The sequence below is a fragment of the Sabethes cyaneus genome, chromosome 3 (assembly GCF_943734655.1).
Source record: "Sabethes cyaneus chromosome 3, idSabCyanKW18_F2, whole genome shotgun sequence".
NCBI lineage: Eukaryota > Metazoa > Arthropoda > Insecta > Diptera > Culicidae > Sabethes > Sabethes cyaneus.
In genome coordinates, this window is record NC_071355.1 from 191019919 (window position 1) to 191040485 (window position 20567).

General features: G+C 41.1%; 1 protein-coding gene across 1 annotated transcript; it reads right to left on the minus strand.

Moving 5' to 3' along the window:
* Positions 1 to 757: 757 nt before the first annotated feature.
* On the minus strand, positions 758 to 2633 carry LOC128740527 (titin-like). The gene is made up of 4 exons (XM_053836072.1): positions 2604 to 2633; positions 1605 to 2330; positions 1250 to 1544; positions 758 to 1191 (listed from the first exon to the last, which is right to left on the minus strand). Exons 1-4 carry the CDS (start codon positions 2631 to 2633, stop codon positions 758 to 760), a joined length of 1485 nt encoding a protein of 494 aa, XP_053692047.1.
* Positions 2634 to 20567: the final 17934 nt, after the last annotated feature.

Here is a 20567-nt window from a genome sequence, read left to right on the forward strand (position 1 = left end):
AGGAACGCCTTATCGTTTGGAATAGATTTATTTATTTCCATCCGCACTCTCCGTATCTTTTCCGGCTTCGGTTTTGTACCTCCTGATCGAGACGAGCTGCTGGTGCGGGGATTTGATTTGAAAAGCGATTGGCTTTCCAAGGGATTTCGAAAGGTGATAGACAAGGGTTACACAGCAAAACAAATAGCACAGGCCGGCTGCCGTTCGATCGGATTCGATATTTTTCCGAGCCTTCGGTTGCTTCCAAGATGCTGCCTGCTGCTATTGTTCACAACGACGTGCGTTTTCAGAGGGAACGCAGCATGGGTGACCAGCAAAGGTCAATTTCCCAATCGGTAAACGGATAATTTGACATCGAACATAGGCCTGCTGCTGGATGCTGCTGCTAGATGACAATACAGAAAGAAAGTGATTTTACTTTTCTACACAAATAAATGTATTTCAATCAAATTATATAACTAGACAACAACGCGAACAAAGGCTTCGTTTCGTTTGGCAAACGTAGCAAAGTGGCAGTTTTTTTCTTCTTTTGGTTGGACTAGAAAAGGCTGAACTTTAAGAACATCTGCCTAACTGGTTCGACCCGAGGTGAGAAACAAGATCTTCCTTAAAGTTTCAGCGTTTTCAAGCGTTCGCTCTTGAAGCGAGAGCATTTTCGTGATTTCACTCCCGTTGGATTAACTATTATTAGGCTATCACAAAGCAGGAAAATCTCCGGTCGGTTAGGTCTAAGCCAGCAAGCGAATTTGCTAAAGTTCTAGTGTTGCGCATAATGGAACTGCTGCTGCTGCTGTTGCTGCTGCTGCTGCAGTTGCTGATAGTGCTGAGGTTGCTGTTGCTGATGTTGATGTGGGAGCTGCTGCTGCTGCTGTTGCTGATGTTGTTGTTGTTGTTGCTGCTGCTGCTGCTGGTGTTGCTGCTCTTGCTGGAAGTGCTGCTGATCGTGGCTTTGAGCCAACTGCTGCTGATCGGGCAGGACGTGCTGTTCGCTCTGCTGCGTCTGCTGGTGCTGATATTTCGGTTCTTCATGGAAGCTGTGCTGATGATGTTCCGGCTGGACAGGAACTGGCACATATACTTTCTCCTTGACCGGTACCGGGACCTCCTTGGTGATGGCGAATTTAACCTCCTTGTACACTGGCACTGGACGATCGATTTCGACCTTCACCTGGTAGGGTACGGCTTTTTCGACTGCGGGAAAAGGAATTGGTATTAATTCAATTCATAACCTCAATGTGGGACAACTTACCGGTATAGGGGAATTTCTTCTCGACGGTGTACGGGGTTGGTACGGGAACCTTCACTTCAACCTTGAATGGCTTGGGGACCTCCACGTGGTATGGTTTATCAACTGGTACCTTGACTTCATAAGGAACCTTCTTTTCCACGATAACTGGGTACGGTTTTTTGTACTCAACAGCGTAGGGTTTCGCAATTTCAACCGTGTACGGTTTGTCGACTGGGACCTTCACTTCATAGGGGATTTTTTTTATCACTGTGTACGGCTTCGGTACCGCAACTTCATACTTTACTTCGTATGGGATCTGAAAACCAAACGCATAAGTTGAAGTTCAACTTAATTATTAAGATTTTACTTTGATTACCTTCTTTTCGACAGTGTATGGCACTGGATATGGGACCTTGACTTCATATGGAACCTTTTTCTCGACGTAGTATGGTTTTGGCACGGGGACTTCAACCTTGTAGGGTTTGTCTACCGAGACCTTCACTTCATAGGGAACCTTCTTATATACCGTGTATGGTTGTGGGATATACTTGTTGTACTTGACGTATTCCTTGACGGGGAATGGAACTTTTTGTTCGACAACGTACGGGCTTGGAATTGGAACTTGCACTTCATAGGGAACCTTCTTTTCCACCGTGTATGGGACGTGCTTTTCCACTGTGTATGGCACCGGGATTTTCTTCTCGATTGTTATCGTCTTAATGGGTTCCTCGTGGTGGTATTTTTGCATTTGCGGTTGATATTGAGGTTGGTAGCTCTGAGCCTGCGGCTGATAATCATGGATCTGCGGTTGATGATTTTGAGCCTGCGGTTGGTACTCATCTACTGGCGCTTGATGGCTTTGAGTGAGAGCTTCAGCATGATACTGTGGTTGGTAGTCATGAAAGTCGCTGGCTGCCGCTGTAGCTTCTTCTACATACTGAGGTGCTGGATTCCAATCACCGACCGGTAGTTCCCGCTTTCCGAGTTGCTTTGTCGATGGCTGCTCAACGGCTGCCGTTTGCTTCTCCGTTTGCGCTTTGGCGGTACTGCTGTCGGCAGTAGCCAATGCTGCTAGCAATGCTAGGCAGCAGGTTAGGATAAACTGCAGAATAAAAAAAAGAAGTAAAATGGCTTTAATTTGCTTGAAATCCACCATGAAATATGATCCTCTGTATTTCGGTCTATATGAAATTTCATTACTGCAGCCTGTGTCTATCCGGTTGATCCTAAGGAAAATATGAAGTGGAATGCAAGGGACAGGAGTTTGTGGGTCACAAACTTAAAGTATTGAGTTTTTCGGTTTCCACTGACCCCCCGGCACGTTGTTATTTTTCAATTACTGAATTTAGAACCTCAAAGACATTAAGCTGGAAACCACTTCATCGAAAATCTTTGGCTCAGCCATTGTTGTTTGGGGCTCAGGACAGAGACTGTAGATTACAGAGGCGATAATGCACTCAACACCGCTAAATTTTGAATCAAAACGGAGAGTTGCCTTTATTTGTGATGGTACTCTCCGTTTTGATTCCAAATTTGGCGGTTTTTGAGCGTCTTGTCGCCTCTGTAATCTACAGTCTCTGTAGCGTTCAGCATCGAGGGGTTCATCGTAATGTGGTACTAGCAAACTCTGTAGATCAAGATAGAGATGTCGAGGAGGTTGTTTCCACGGCAAGAAGCCCAAAACTCATACATATTTCTTCCTGCCTGCTTACATTCTGTTTTGCTTCAACTTCTACCCGGCTATACACACACATACGAGTTCGTTATTCAACTTTAAAGTTAAACAGCACAGGCGATACGTAGCTTCGAGAGAGCGTGAGAGAATGAATCACTAAAAACACAAATTCATACTAAAATACGTATTTTATTGACATGTCTATCGAATACTTGTTGAGTTTTTCTTTTTCGAGTTTAAAAAATGTCGATTTTCAAGAAAGAAACACGTAAACGCCGCCCATATGTTTGCCATCTTAATTTATGAAAGCGTGCGGCATAACAACTGATTTCTCGTTGTTGATGTTGATGACGTCACGAAAATCACGAATGTGATACAAGCGTTGTAACAAATGTCCCGCCATGTTGTGCATAAAAGCTATAGGTTTATTTTTACGATGAAAGGAGATGACGAAGCACTTTGAAATGCTTACGGTAAGCATGTTACTCAAGTACCAATCAATTTATCCACAAGACATTACAGTTGTGTGCAGTGCAGTCGGAGTCCATTTTAATTAGGGGAATTATGTATAACGTGCCCCCCGTGGCCAATGTGCCCCCCCCTTCGTTTTTCGCTAAACAAGCGAAATTAAAATGCAAAACCACCCAGAAACCATAGTATTTGATGGAACTAGCCTACTATGCAAGTATGACAGTTGTCACATGCTGTAAAAACAAAACAAAAATAAATTTGTTTTTGAGCAGCTTCCGATGTAACTTTTGGCGTCATTTCCATAAGCTATTTTCTTGTCAAAATCTGTAAATAACCGGTTGTTGCGATTCGATTGCGTAAAGTGAACTTCAAAATGACATCCCTGTTAAAAATAACGGTATGAAACGCTTGACTTGCTTTAACATTTAATATTTTTTCAAATAAGTAAAAGCAGGCCAAAATGCCCCACTTGCGGTGGTGCAATTTGCCCCCCTTGCAAATGTGGCTTTAAAACTATGTAAACAGATCTAAGTTGAAGTCGATTGCCATTATTTAATTCAATTAGTATTGTAGAGTAACCGTGGTGGGAATAATTTATTACCAACGTCCAAATTCTAGGTAGGGGAAATGTGTATAATGTGCCCCCCCTAAGAATAAATGGATATATCTCTGTAATGCTTCCCCAAACTAACGTGACAACTACGAGTATATGTTGGTATTTAAGCTTACAACCAATTGCAATTGTTTATTTCGTTTAGTATTGTGGAATAAAGATGCTAGGAATTATTTAAGAAAAACACCCAAATGTTGTGTTTCTCGTCTGCGCGGGGTAAAATGCCCCACCTGCGGTATAATATGCCCAATGCGGTAATTTGAGTATTTCTACCAGTGACAGACCAACTCTACTTTGTAGAAAGTAAAACTATTTCCTTTGTTTTCAAAATATCGTATTTTTATATAAAATAAACCTAGTTTCGGCCTTCTGGTGCACATTTTCTTTTCTGCGTGGGGCACATTATACCGCAGCTGTGGCATTTCGCACCGCGTAGTTGAATTGCCTGGAATTTGGACGTAGGTAATAAATTATTCCCACCACGGTTACTCTACAATACTAATTGAATTAAATAATGGCAATTGACTTCAACTTAGATCTGTTTACATATGTTTATAGCCACATTTGCAAGGGGGGCAAATTGCACCACCGCAAGTGGGGCATTTTGGCCTGCTTTTACTTATTTGAAAAAATATTAAATGCTAAAGCAAATAAAGCGTTTCAAACCGCCATTTTTGGCAGGGATGTCTTTTTGAAGTTCACTTCACGCAATCGAATCGCAACAACCGGTTATTTACAGATTTTGACAAGAAAATAGTTTATGGAAATGACGCCAAAAGTTACATCGGAAGCTGCTCAAAAACAAATTTATTTTTGTTTTGTTTTTACAGCATGTGACAACTGTCATACTTGCATAGTAGGCTAGTTCCATCAAATACTATGGTTTCTGGGTGGTTTTGCATTTTAATTTCGCTTGTTTAATGAAAAACGAAGGGGGGGCACATTGGCCAGGGGGGGCACGTTATACACAATTCCCCTAATTCAACTACCCGGTACAAAACGCCACAGCTGCGTATAATGTGCCCCATGCAGAAAAGAAAAAGTGCACCAGAAGGCCGAAACTAGGTTTATTTTACATAAAATAACGATATTTTGCAAAACAAAGGAAATAGTTTTACTTTCTACAAAATAGAGTTGGTCTGTCACTGGTAGAAATACTCAAATTACCGCATTGGGCATATTATACCGCAGGTGGGGCATTTTACCCCGCGCAGACGAGAAACACAACATTTAGGTGCTTTTATTAAATAATTCCTAGCATATTTATTCCACAATACTAAATGAAATAAACAATTGCAATTGGTTGTCAGCTTAAGTACCAACATATACACGTAGTTGTAACGTTAATTTGGGGAAGTATAACGGAGATATATCCATTTATTCTTAGGGGGGGCACATTATACACTTTTCCCCTACCTTGAAGATTTTTACATCGTCAGCATAAAAAGACCGACAGCCAGGCAGCAGGCGAGCTAACTGTTCATTTATATAAAGAGAAAAGAGCAGTGCTCCAAGGTTACTCCCCTGTGGTAGGCCAGCAATGTAGCAGAACGAATTAGAAAGCTCGAGTCCGATCTTCAAACTCAGCCTATGGTGGTGTGTTAGGCACGAGTGTAGCCAATTGCAGAGCGGTGCGAAAACTCCCAGCTTTTCCGGCCTAGCCGTAGGAGGATGCCGTAATCAACTCGATCAAACGCTGCTTTTAGGTCTGTATACACTGCATCAATTTGCGCTCCTTCATTCACGTTGCGCAAACAGAACGAGACGAAATCGACGAGTTTCGTGGGGACTGAATATTTTGGAAAAACTACCCGTGCTAGTCTAAGGAACTGTAGTGTTGATAGCTAGCAATCCAAGCATCTTTTACGATTATCTCGAGCACTTCAGAGCAGGAGCATAACCGTGTAATCCTTCGATAGTTTTGAATGTTGCGTTTATCACACTTTTTGTGTACAGGGAACATTAACATTACTGTTTCTTTTCATAGAGTAGGGAACTTACACTGCTGGATTGAAGCATTGAACAATAGTGAAAGAGGCCTAGCGAGAACAGTAGAATACTTTTTCAGGATGCAAGATGGAATATCGTCCGAGCTGACCACTAACGAATATTTTAGTTTTCCGATGGCAGTGTGACCTCTGTTAGACGAAAAACATTAAGGTTTTCGACTTCGTTAGTTGTGTTTCTAATAGCAGAGGCAGTTTGTTCCAAGGTAGCCGAAAAACGATTAAAACCCTGCATGACGTGTATTGCAAAGAGGTTGCAGCGACGTTGGCTTTACGATCGTCCAGAAACAGTTGTACAGATTAAGAAGGGTACACACAGTATTAAACCAGAAAAATCTTGGGCTTAAACGTCTTTCTAAGACTTCACCCTTCTTTATCGACGGACTTCATTTAGTTCAAGCATCTACGAAAAGTGAATGTTAGCAGATGTATTCATCCGTTCAATTCAGTCGCTGGTTCAGATGCAAGGCTTTTGCTATGCTTTTAAATAAGCTTATGGAGTATGAATTTTTGTGAGCTCGTTCAATGAAACAGGTCAATTCCACGTGCCGTGTGTGCGAAGTCCCGAGTAGTTCCGATTAAAAAATTTTAGAAACAATCCAAGCTTCTTTCAAGCTTTACGAACCAAAAGTTGCAAGTATGAGGTGCTAGTCTGTTTGGGTTAGCTTAGATTGGGTTGAGAATCGGTCACTGATGTAACAGAATTTAAAAAAAAAATTTTGATTCAGTCAAAGCAGTTTGCCTCAAATCAAGATACTGAAATTCGGGTTAAAAATGACATTACACAAGTATCAATGATAATCGCACAGATTTAATGCCGGAAGGGTCCACAAAAGCTGAGTTATTATGGAGTGGCTTTAAATACCCTGCACGTTCCGAATCATGAACGCAAAAAGTTCATGTAGAAATTTCGAAAATGAAGTCATTCGAAGATAATGAAATGAATATCAGTGCTAAGCTGAGTAAAGCAACGTTAACGATTGTTACAAACTGTAGACAACTTTCTTGTCTAGTGGGAGGTCTACTCTCAACTGTTTCGCCATTTTGAACAAAAAATATCTTTACGGGAAGAGTAAATGTTTAATGTGACAAATCAAAAATAAGATGAACTGAAAATCTTGATCTTAGACTAAAACTATCGACTAAGCGAGGGTGAGAGTCGAACTCACAGCTTTCAATCTCTAGTTGAGCATGTTGTTTAACCAGTTGCACCACCTTACAGGTCTGGTAACTTACAGTCTAACATCAAGTTTTGTTGCTTTATCGAACTTTGTGATTTTATCACGCATTGACACAACGGGAGTATTATTTACCGACTCGTTTTGTTCTTGCCACGCTAGCTGATAGCTTCGCTTACTATTCGGTTCGCATATGAGATCCACCATTCACCGTTCATCGGAGAAAACTTTCCAAGTTGTTTTTCGACAATTCCGCAAATTTTGTTGGAAGATATCATGACCTTCTAGAACGCAATGTTCGTAGCAGAAACTGATGACTTGTGGGAACAGACGACAAGGCCGTTCAGTGGACTAAAAATCCTCCTAGTGTACCGTCCTTTGGAGGAATATGGGAAGCCAATGTGCGTTCATTGAAAAACTGAGGTTACCAGTAGGGTTGCCAAGTGGCCGGTTTTTGGCCTGCCCGACCGGTTTTTCACCTGCAAACCTGGTGGCTGGTCAATCCTGTAAAAAGGCCGGTTTTCCGACACATGAAGCCGGATTTGTACTTTTTGCTAGATTTGTAAATTTTCTGATAAATTTGTTAGCAATCCTGAGCAATGGATTATTGAAGATTGCCAGTTTTGCAGTGACAATACTTTGCTTCTGGCGGTAATATACATTCAATTGTCCACTAGCACCAGAAGCAAGTAGTTGTCACTCTGAAACTAGCTAGCTTCAATAATCCATTCAATGTTCGTTGTGGTTTCGACTGTGATGTCTTACCGTTCGCTATATTTACACGGGAAACTGTCAACCGACTTCCGGCGACTACCCAAATAATTCCAGGCAAATCCTGTAAAAATATGCCCCCCCCGCATTTTTTGAAGGCAGGACCGATCTGCCGGTTTTTGTAATTTTCAGACTTGGCAACCCTAGTTACCAGTATCGATCATTGCTTAAAATCTCATATTCAATTTATGTAATACGTCTGAATTGATGCAATATACTGCTCATTCTTTGCTGTTTTTAGTACAGATGAAATGGACTCAGTAATACCAACCTGAAATCAACGATTCCAGCGAATCACTTGCGTTCGTGTTCGTGTTGTTCTTCAGCATTCATTTATTCTCGACAATAGCGAATGAAACCAAGTGTGAACCATTCATTCATTTTGAACTGCCGATAACGGAAAACGAAATTATAATAAACGTGAATATTGCTTCGAAGCTTTAATTACTTTCCTTCAGCCAGGTTTTAACTAACTGATTTTAAAAAGCAGGCACTAAACTAAACTTTGAGATCTAAAAGATTAGTTAAGAGCAAGAAAATTGACTGACAGGTTAGTCGAGCAATCATTCAGTACTGAAATTCCTGAATGAATTGTTTTGAAGGGAAGTAAACTGAGAAAGACAGACACTGTCAGCGGTTCAGTAGTCATGTCTATGGGCTGACAGATAAGAGAATAATACCAGGGGTAAAACTGTATGCGGTGAATGCGTTTTATATTCGCCTTCATGCAGCGCTGTCAATTTTTTTGAACACTGGATCGATCTACGAATAAATAAAAACAGCTTGGCAAGGATTAAGGCGACATAGAACTCACGACCACACTGTTCGCCTTTTTTCATGATCCTTCAGATACTATCGCCCTGGTCATGGCCATGGATTTTGATCATTTTTTTGTGTTTTATACTGCTCAACTCTATTATCGAACCTAAACGAATTGATTGTAACATGCTCATCCCGACAGAAGCAAATCTCATAACGGCTTGTTGCGTCCGATTTGCGGTAATGAATTCTGTTAATTCAATTCCGACATGCGGTAGTGACCCAAGTAGCACACTTTTGGCACTTTTAGTTGCAGCAACTTGTTTATGACTGAAATTAGTCATATATCGGTTGCCCCAACTGGTTTATAACAACTGTGCTAGTAGGGAAGTCAACTTTCAAGTAACCAAATCCAGTAGTCCTGATATTCCGACTACGTAGTTAAGAAACCTCTTTCAATGGAGGGACTAAATAGGTTGAAATTGAATTGGCAAGCCCTAGAGAAAACTAAGCAATTTGTTGAGATTAGATGATTTCGATTCCATTTTTAAATATAAACTAAAGCATTATTGAGTCAAACTCTCTTCTTCAATTTGACCGTCGCAACGCAACTAGAAGTTATTATAATCGTCTCGGTTTTGGGGTTGCTGGTGGAGAGGTTCCATCATACTTCATCGGAAAAATATAATCATTCCTATGTGACCCTTCACCACTGGAACTGGCACTGGCAGATATAGCAATAACCTCTCATACCTCAACTGGTTCATCTAGCTATACCAAGCTCGAGAATGAAGTTCCTCTGAAGCACGGGGTATCCTCAGCATTTATTACCAGAATGTCAGTGGATTATGAATGAAAATCGCTGATTTATTGGTCGCGGTATTGGACAACGAGCCTGATTTCAGCATGTTAACGGAAGCCTCGCTGAATGATGAAATTAACTCTTTGTGACTATTCCCTCATAGCCACAAGTCAAAGTAACAATGTAAGTTTTATTGCACTCTTATTGAGGTTTTCATTACCAATTTTGGTGTTAAAATGCATTGTAAGTGTAAACTAAAAACCAAAATGTTACTTGGGATGTATCCAAACAGGTTTGTAATTCGGAAGTGACTGTCAATTGTTCATTCCATTCCTTCTCTGTTTAGTTCTGATTGACGGTAACCAAGAGTATCTCAGGATCGACATTGACCGTATCGAGCGGGTGATATACAAAGGTATAGTTCTCGACATTGGAGCAAAATGCTCAAAAGTTCTATCTGCTATTCCTTTTCTTTTCCTCTAATTGATAATATAGTGTTGCTCAACATGAAGCAGCTGAACTTGAAGAAAACTGCTTGAAACGAATATTTGATCTGTTCTTTGTAGACGCTTTGAAATCTTGTTCCTGACTGACTCTGTGTATCTCCAGTCCTTATTATTTATGCCTGCACTGCTCAACTCTTGTACATTTTAGTAAACTGCTTGAGAAACGAATTGTACGAATCTCGGCTGAACGGTACTACTAGTGTCAGTAAGACCGTTGTACGAGCCCCATAATTGTCCTGTACTTTAATAGTCGGCTGCGAAGTCTGTCGATAAAGGAGGGTCAAGCCTTAAGGACGTTTATGCCCAAGGCTTTTCATACGCGCTGATTTTGAAAATCTAAACCTGATTTATAACGATAATGGTAGTTTTTACAATCTTTGGAGGGGACGGTAGAAGAAAGTAATGAAACAAATGTGTTTACAGTATCCAAAAAGAGTATGACAAGACGTGAAGGGGAAAGAATGGAAAATTAGGCAAGGGAGCATTATTGAAGCAACCCTTATTAAATATGCGTACCGTTCCTTTTTGCCAAAGCTGGGGAATCCGCTGATCGCACCAAACTATAATATTACCGGTTTTGAACTCAATTTCTTCTCCCAAACCCTCTGATTAGCAAATATCTTTTATAGATTCTTTTACCAGTTTATAGGTCACCAGTGTACGAACGTTTTCCAATTCGTGCAGTTTTTCAATATTACCTTTATACAACTTTTCCCGAAAGATGTTCCAATTCGTATGGTGGCACCATACGTATTGGCACCATACGTAAATTGTACCAGGGACCTAAGGAAATACTCGAACAGCCGGAACTCGGTCAACCTAACAAAATTTTGAACTTGCAAACTATAGTTACAAATATTAAAACCAAACACTCTGCGCTGCGTAGAGAAAAATTGTGCGATAATTTGGGATCAACTGAATCAGGAGAATTCCTCAATCTTTTATAACGGTTTTATAGACGAAGGGAATAGTAGCAGAGAAACCAAAGAGCGATACGAGGAAGACCGTTGAAGCGGCACTTACTAGGTTCGCAGTTCTTTACCTTCCACCAAAATAGGTGATCCGCGGGTTAAAACAAGTTATAATGGTTGCCAATTGTGGCGATCAGATTCAAACCCATGATTTCCCTTGGGCCTCCATGATTCGCTGGTATTGCGTAATCATTGAATAGAAAACTGGAATTCCTCAACATGAGTTAAAACCGATAAAAAAAATCAACAAAACTTTTTGAAGTAGAGTAAATTCCTAAAACAGCATTTTTATTGGGACCAAATCCTTTGGAAACTTGAAGTCTTTATTGTCTTGTCAACACGATCCGAGAACAAACATCATTAGAAAATTTTTGGATTCTCAAAAAAGTTTCACCGCTATACTCTGATTACTGCCTGCTACTAGTTCTTAATAGATTCAAACGTATGCAGGGAACACTGGATGATTATATTGAAAACTCGAGACATCTGGCAAACACCATGAAGAATTAAAATATTAATCAGTTCAATTTGTAGACATACCTCACTGTGCCCCAGTCCTCAGGTTCGACAGTGAACAACACCTTTCATAGTCGTCTTTACTTAATACGCATAAAATATTGAGGCATCACACTGCCAAAGCAATAAATCATCCATTATTGTTGAGAAACCATGAGCGCAAATAACATTTAATTAGTCAACAATTAATTCACCAAATTATCTAATCATCAAATCGTCACGGTAATGAAACATTAACTCATTAGAGTACAATAATAATCAAATCATAAAATTAGGAAGCAGAGCAGTGCAAAAATATGATCAAGAAATTTTTTCCACGTTTTGGATCAGCAATTTATACTCGAACTTTCATGTTGCTGAATGTTAACAGACAAAAGTTGTTTAGGTCCCTATTTTAGGAAATCCTTATTGACACCAATTACGAATCTGTTCAATTGTTCTTCCTACTATTCGCGATCATATGGCAATAATCACTGATTCCTCGAGATGTTATCTAATCACAACCAATTTGCAAAGGTCCCACGATTAGGACCTTGTCTGCCAGTCGGTACCACATTCCTCCAAGTGTCACCAGTTGCTACCAAAATGACCATGCAATTACTGTCACAGTTGACATAGTTTCAAAACATCCATCTGAATGCATTTCCTCGTTGCGCTACATGTTGACGGCGTAACAGATTATGGCACTACTGTTTGATAACATTAATTCGACACCGTTGCCGGAGGAGTTTGGCTGTTCTACTTTGGCGCAAGAAATAATTGCCCCGGCAACGGTCGCTTCGACTTCGGCTTCGGTATCGTACGCCAAAACGGATGAACCAGCGCCAACGGGAATGCATAATCCGCTTAGAGTGCAGCAATTAATTCTCCGAATTACGACCATCACTCATCAGATCTAAGAAAACCAGCTTATGCAACACAGTTTGCTTTTCACTTTTTGTGCATTTTTAATAACGTCACTGTTTTTCATTTTCGTTCGGACACCGGTGGACTGGGCAAAATAACTCGTGCGTGGAAATAATCACATTGAGTCGACCGTTTTTAATCACATCCCAACAACTGCCACAAACTTCGAAAGTTGATCAATATTACACATTATTGTTTCAGAAAGATTTCACACTCCAGGATTGTCCTTAATTTCCCACGAAAACTCCTATTCTCTATTCCTTCCCCGTCAGCCAGGGCACGTACCATTCGCATTCTGCACTTTATCGTCGCCGTTTGAAATCACAATTCCTTACGTTCGTTATGAGTGCAAACACACACTTGCTGTGAAGATCGAAGATGATACTGATTCCGAGACTCATCCCACCGTCGGTTTTTATATGCCCCAAACGCCGCACCGCACACGGGTGGCAGTGAACCGCGCATTGTGGCGTCACCACAAACCACACCGTGCTGCGTTCGTTCGATAGCGACGGACGTTAGCGACGAGTCGAGAAGAGCGCGGTGCGAGTGTCCAGCGGCAAACGGCAGCAGCCGAAAAAAAAATATAATAAAACAATTAATGCACGTCGATATAAGTTGGTCGATACCTGCATGCAACGCAGGCTCCACCTTCGTGGCACCTACCTGGTTCGTGTGAAAATTTTACCAAATTTTCGCGAATTGTCTGTGCGAATGATAAGGGCAATTAATTCGATGCAGATCGAATGTTAATGGTGAACGAATCCTTTTGAGGTAATGTGCAGCATATGAATCAGTTGAGTGCGTGCTTCAAGCCCTCAATATTTACTCCAAATTGGTCAACTTCATTTAAAATGATATCGGATAACTGATACTCGAGAGTACTCCATATTTATGGTGATATAATGTGATTAATGACATGAAAAATTCCTATTTAATATAAAAAAAATATGAAAAACGGGGTAATTTAGAAAACTGATCGGACTTCTCTGGCTTTTAAAAGGGATTCTGGTCATACTGATGAAGCCTTTGCCGCATCGAACCGAACTGAACTTGACCGGCATGGTGTTTGACGGTTTGACGGTTGACAGGATGAAAGTAAACAAAGTTTTGTCATAGTGAAAGTTAGAAGAAAATAAACAGTGGATAGAAGGTTTATAGAAAACTACCTGACCCGACAAGCTTCGTATTGCCACAAATTAACCTGTGTTGTACATAAATCGTGAATCTGGGATGACCTTTGTCACAATCTCGAGTTTTGCAAGTTTCTAAGGAGTTCAACCTTAGATGATTCATTTTAGCAGTTACGTAACTATGAAAGCATGGATAGTTTAATATACAAATTTGCAACTTTACCTCACAGTAAAGTAGAAAACAACTCCCCCCATTGCTTAGCCAGATAAAATAAAGCGAATAGTAATATTCGTCGTGATTGTATAACATTTCGCGAAAAACCTTACGCGGAATGTACCATTTCACGAAAAACTATTCTGTGGAAAGTACTATTTCGCAGGGGTGATCCTCTTCTTACTCGTTGTCGCTCATTCGGACCCAACTGAAAGAAAGTAATAGAGGTCAGTAGACCTAGGACCAAGACAGTAGTGATTTCTGCGGGGGCACAGTGACGGCGCTTCCAACAGCGGGTTGCCGGCATTACTCGCGGCCTGCGGCCGTCTCGCCCTGATTGATCTAATGTTACTATAGATAGTTTTTTGTGGTTTTGTTATGCACTAATGTTTCATGTAAGATTCTAAAATTTCTCAAGTTCGATTAGTTTTTGAGTTTCGCAAAAATTTCTGTTTTATTTGTATGAGAGTCGGGTAATAAACCTACCCAGTGGCAAGGGGCTCAAACCATCATAAAATAAATTCATTCGTCCAAACTGCGCGCATGCTAAATTTGGTCCCATTTGTTTAATTAGTTCTCGAGTTATGAGGAAATTTACATTTCATTTGTATGGGTATGGGTCCCCCCTCTTAAAGAGGAGAGGGGTCTCACCCAGCAAACATTTTCGAACGTATATCAAAGTAACAAATAAGATATATGTACCGATATATGTCCAGAAAAATTGCATTCGATGCACGAAACCAGCATGTGCGTACTGTTTTGGAGGCGATATACGTACTACAAATTATATGAAAACAATTCACATTCATAAGTATTTGTATACGATGAAATCCGATTCAACATGATTAGTTCCATAATGCTATACAATTCTTTGACGAAAATCGTATGTGAATCAGTCACAATCATTTTGCGCGAATAAATGTAAACTAAGGTGCGCTTTATTAAGCTCCATGTACGATTTCGAGTCTGTTTAGCGATATTTAAGATGATTTTCACACATTATTATACGATTTGTGGTTTGCTGCGCATTACACCATAGAAAAAATTCCTGTCTCTAAAAACTTCCACACGCCAAATTTAGTTCCATTTGCTTGATTAGTTCTCGAGTAATGAAGAAACTTGTATTTTATTTGTATGCGAGCCCCACCCTCTTAGGGGAGAGAGGTTTCTAACTATCATAAGAACCTTCCCAGGCCCCGAAAATCCCTGCATGCAAATTTTCACGCCGATCGGTTCAGTAGTTTCCGAATCTATATGGAACATACGGACAAACAGACAGATAGACCGACAGAAATTTATTTTTATAGGTATAAAAATTGAAAGTCATCGTAAAAAGTTTTCGTGTAGTTTTTAGAAGTTTTCGAAATATGAAAAGCATTTCAAAAGAGCTAACAGTTGGAAAGATTTCTCAAAAAAAATTTTTTGTTAGTGGAAACTGTTTGCGAGAAGAAATTTCGTTTGAGTCAGTCAAATGAAGAGAATTTCGTGCCTTGAAGTGATTATGAACAGCAATAACTAGTTCCATTTGCCACATTACGCATCACGCTGTTTCTGCCCTATGGGCGTACACCGTTCTGATTCAAACTTCCAACACTTAATGGTCATGGTCGACACTTTCATGGTCGACATTCAAAGCTCGAATATTCCAGTCTCAGACATCGAATATTTGTATTACTTTGATAAATATTAATGTTTTTAGTGTCAGTCAACTTAAATGAGTGAAATTATATTCTATTTCTAAGCACTGTCTTTTTAAATCCACCCAATAGTGTGATTTAAATTTTTCACACAATAATTAGCTTCTGTAGTCCATTGCCAATATTTTCGAACTCCATGTACCACATTTAAAGCTTTACAATGCAGACAATCAAGTTTCCCGAAGAAAAACCCGGTAAAACCTGATATTATTCGTGACTGTTCGAAGTTTGAATCACTCCTCAAAACGTGATTCAAATTTCGAACACTTTAATTTATCTAATATCTTTGAAATAATGCATGAAATAGTGTATTATAACTATGCTGTAGTACATACATACGTTGCACTTATCTAATAATCACGAAGTGGGAAGGTAAACATCCTAAAATTGGTAAAATAATACAATCGAAAAAACAGCTACTTTTGTACGAAACGTTAAGAGTAGGGTACTTGATCCAATAGTTGTGGTAGTACCAATAGTTGCGCTACTATTCATTATTAATGCATATTTTCGTAACCGTAGCATTTCAGATAAAACAATTACATTCATTATATAAAACAGGTTTTTAGAAGTATTGGTAGTTAGACTACACCATTTAAAATTAAAGCATTGTTTGCTAAACTGCCAATTTTCCAAAATCCAACGCGCAGTTGGAGCGCACAACTATAGGCGCTCATCTATATTTTTGCTACGATGTTTTTTCACTTAGCAACCTAGCAATGTATATGGAATACCACAATTAAAGGAACATCAAACTTAATTAAGGAAACATTAGCGCAACTGTTGGTACAATATAATTGAATCGGAAAATTCATTTTTTCTTTATAAAGCTTCTCGTACAACGAAAGCAATTGTCTTGCCTTGTGACAAATACCTTGTATTTGATAAATTTATATCCCACTAGCATTAATTGAAGCATATACCTCAATAAACATGCAAAATGAAGTTATATTGTGCTTAGTAGCGCAACTAATGGATCATCTACCCTATACGAACTAAGTAAAAATCTGAGTTCTCACTTTTTTCTGCGCCTGCTAATTTCTTACAAGGAGTCTTACATAATAATCAGCACTTTATCCTGAAGTGTTCGAAGTTTGAGTTTGGTCCCTGGAAGTATCTGGGTGAGTGAGTGCTACTGTGTTACCTGACTCATAACGAATATACGTTATATACGGGGGAGGGTCTCGTAACTTACAAACTTTGTGGTTTTTCGTTGAATTGATCATAAATTCGACTAGAGCACACCAATATCAACTATATAACATAAGAAATTACATGTTTACTCCAAAAATAAAAGCATCAGAGATTTTAGAATTTCGGAAATAGGGGTTCGTTAAGAGTCAGGTAACACAGGTTGTCTTCTCTGAATATAATATAATGTATAATGTATAATATAATATAAACGTTCGCACCTACCGCAGTGCGAATATAGATTCGGATCATTTCCTAGTTGCGGTCTGCATGTGCTCAAAACTCTCGACGGTGCATAACACGCGTCGAAGCCGTACGCCGCGACCCAATATCGAGCAGCTACGAGACACCGGAGGTGCCCAGGAATACGCGCGGCAGCTGGAAGCAGCGCTACCAACGGAAGAGCAACTTGGCGCAGCAACTCTTGAAGATGGTTGGAAAGGCATTAAGACCGCCATCGGTAGTACTGCTCTAGCGGCACTAGGTACAAAGAATTCGAACCGAAAAAACGATTGGTTCGACGGCGAATGCGAGCAATTAGTGCAGGAGAAGAATGCAGCACGTGCGAGAATGCTGCAACACCGTACGAGTGCGAATGTGGAGCGATATAAACAAGTACGGAACAGGCAAAACTCGGTCTTCCGGAGGAAAAAGCGTCAACAGGAAGATCGAGATCGCGAGACGATGGAAGCACGGTACAGTACTAACGATAAACGGAAGTTCTACGAGAAGTTAAACCGTTCGCGCAAATGCTATGTGCCGCAGGCCGACATGTGTAATCTTCTATCGTAATCTTCTCACGAACGAACGTGAGGTGATCGAGAGGTGGAAGCAGTATTACGACGAGCACCTTAACACCGATGTAGCTGAACATGGAGGTGACGATATGGCAATAGATCTTGGAGCACGTGCAGAAGACGACAGAATACCAGCCCCCGACCTCCAGGAGGTAGCAGAAGAGATCGATCGGCTGAAGAATAATAAAGCGGCTGGGGCTGATCAGCTACCCGGCCGCTGCTGAAATACGGTGGTGACGCACTGGCTAGAGCACTGGGTCATTGTCAAGATTTGGGAGGATGAGCTACTACCGGAGGAGTGGACGGAAGGCATCGTGTGTCCAATCTACAAAAAGGGCGACAAGTTGGATTGTTGCAATTACTGCGCAATCACACTGTTGAACGCCGCCTACAAGGTACTCTCCCAACTTTTATGTCGTCGATTATCACTATTTGCAAAGGAGTTCGTGGGGCAATATCAAGCAGGATTCATGGGTGCCCGTGCCACCACGGACCAGATTTTCGCGCTTCGGCAAGTGTTGCAGAAATGTCGCGAATACAACGTGCCAACGCATAATTTATTCATCGACTTCAAGTCTGTGTACGACACGATCGATCGAGATCAGCTATGGCAGATTATGCACTACTACGGATTTCCGGATAAACTAACGCGATTGGTCAAGGCGACAATGGATCGAGTAATGTGTGTTGTTCGAGTATCAGGGGCAAGAGGGTTACGGTAAGGTGATGGGCTTTCATGTTTGTTGTTAAACATCGCTTTGGAGGGTGTGATAAGAAGAGCGGGTATAGACACGAGTGGCACGATATTCACGAAGTCCGTCCAGCTTCTTGGTTTCGCTGACGATGTTGACAGCATTACACGTACCTTTGAGAGGATGTGTTACCGTTCGTAACATTTATATTATATGTTAATTAGTTAAGGGTAAAGTTTGTCAGATTTATTATTTATATAAAGCCTCCGGAGCGCTTAAGTACGGCCAATTCAGATATACACTCAACAAATAGGGCTAGAATTAAGCACACATGACACTACACGAAAAACGATTAAATAACCGGTTCGATGTCAGTTCAGTGGGTGGTTGAAAAGGAAGTAAAAGGAGATAGCAGAAAATGAAGAGATGGCGATAAAAGGTACTGATGGCGATAAGCTTCCTGATCTCCGCCGTCATTTTCTAACTAACTGTCGAGCGAAAAGCTTGTGAGTGGAAGAAGGCGTGAAAATAGAAGAAAAGTTTGAAAAAGCTGTGAGTTAGTTTATAGTGAAAGATTAATAGTAAAAGTAGAAGAGAGTCGAATCAGGTAAAATTAGTTTATAAAACCAAGCCAAACCCTAAATACCTGCGCGGAATATCGCAGCCAAAAATCCTGGTTACACTGGATATATCTATTCACTCTTCACTTAGGACCCGTAATAGGAAGCTGGAGCCTACGAGAGCCCACCAGATTGGCCCCGTAGGAATATTTCCGGCAGATTACGAGCAGCCGTTAGCCTAGTAAAAGGCGAATTACGTCCCAAGACTGGTAACCAACAAAGCGGCGGGCTAATCCGATCTTCGATTAGCCATTCACCACGTGTCATCACTGAGCCGCTGAAGGCGGTCTCCAATAAAACACTGCGACCTTCCCGTGAGCCCACGGCGAGGCAAAGCTCCGTCAGCATAGGATCGCATGGGTATATAGGAGTAGCGTCCACCCGGCGACAACGTGTCATCTTGCTTCGATCGAGAACTGCCAGCCGAGAAAATCTGTAGCCGCGACGGTACGGGGATAGTTCCGTGAAGCCAGTGGTAGGTCAGAAGCACCCTTGGAAAGTTCTGCTGAAGGAAATCGTCATCCTCTCATCATCCTGTCATTGTTAATGACCAACCTACCAGGTAATGGCGTCCACCGAACCACCCACATTGACCACACTTACATTAACACTCACACACAGAATAATGTACATGTTAGGGATCATTAAAAGTTTAAATTGTATCCACTAGCTTTTTCCTTGCGCATACACACTCATATCACAGTCCTGATTAACGAACTAGGCCAGAGCCGACCTTGAGCTGTTAGAGCCTCACGCTCGTGCTCGGGTGTGAAAAGAGGTCGTGAGCACCCACCCCAGACGGTCCCCAGTGGTTCGACCAGGGACCAGGGGTATAGTAGGTGGAACCCCTCTGGTTCCGCCAGTAACAGATGGCGGAAACGTACATCGGACTGAAAGCTGAAGCCAAATGGATTGGACTTGTCATTAATGTATCGAAAACAAAATACATGAAAGGAAGAGGTTCTAGAGAAGTGAATGCTGACCTCCCTCCCCGAATTCATTTAGAAATCGAGGTGGTAGAAGAGTTCGTGTATCTGGGCTCATTGGTTACCGCAGACAACGACACCAGCAGAGAAACACAAAGACGCATTATGGCAGGAAATTGTGCCTACTTTGGAGTCCGTAGGACGCTGTGATCGAACAAAATTCGCCACCGCACGAAGTTAACAATCTACAAGACGCTGATTAGACCGGTAGTCCTTTGCGACCATGAGACATGGACTATGCTCGTGGAGGACCAACGCGCCCTTAGTGTTTTCGAACGGAAGATGTTGCGCACAATCTACGGCGGAGTGCAGATGGAAGACGGAACGTGGAGGAGGCGAATGAACCATGAATTGCACCAGCTGCTTAGGAAACCACCCATCGCTCACACCGCAAAAATTAGTCGCCTGCGATGGGCTGGGCATGTCGTGAGAATGTCGGACGACTGCCCGGTTAAAAAAGTTCTCAATAACGATCCGACTGGAACGAGACGGCGGGGCGCGCAGCGAGCAAGATGGATCGATCAAGTGGAAGTATTCATACCAACATAAACGAACAATTACCAATACAGAATTTTGGAGAGCTTACTAACACTCTTGCAAAATTTACCAGCTTCGATAAAAGAAACGCTGCTTATAGTGACGAAGATTATATGAAACAATAACACAGATGCCAGTCTTGTTAGTAATGGGGTCTTCGCTAGAAGTCTCGGAAGAAGATAACTCATTTTGTTTGAAAAGAGTGGATCTGCTTCAGGACCTTATATATTGCGTCTTCTTACACCGATTTTTCTAAACACCTTTGATGATGTTTTACGAGTTTTGCGGGTGGGTCTAC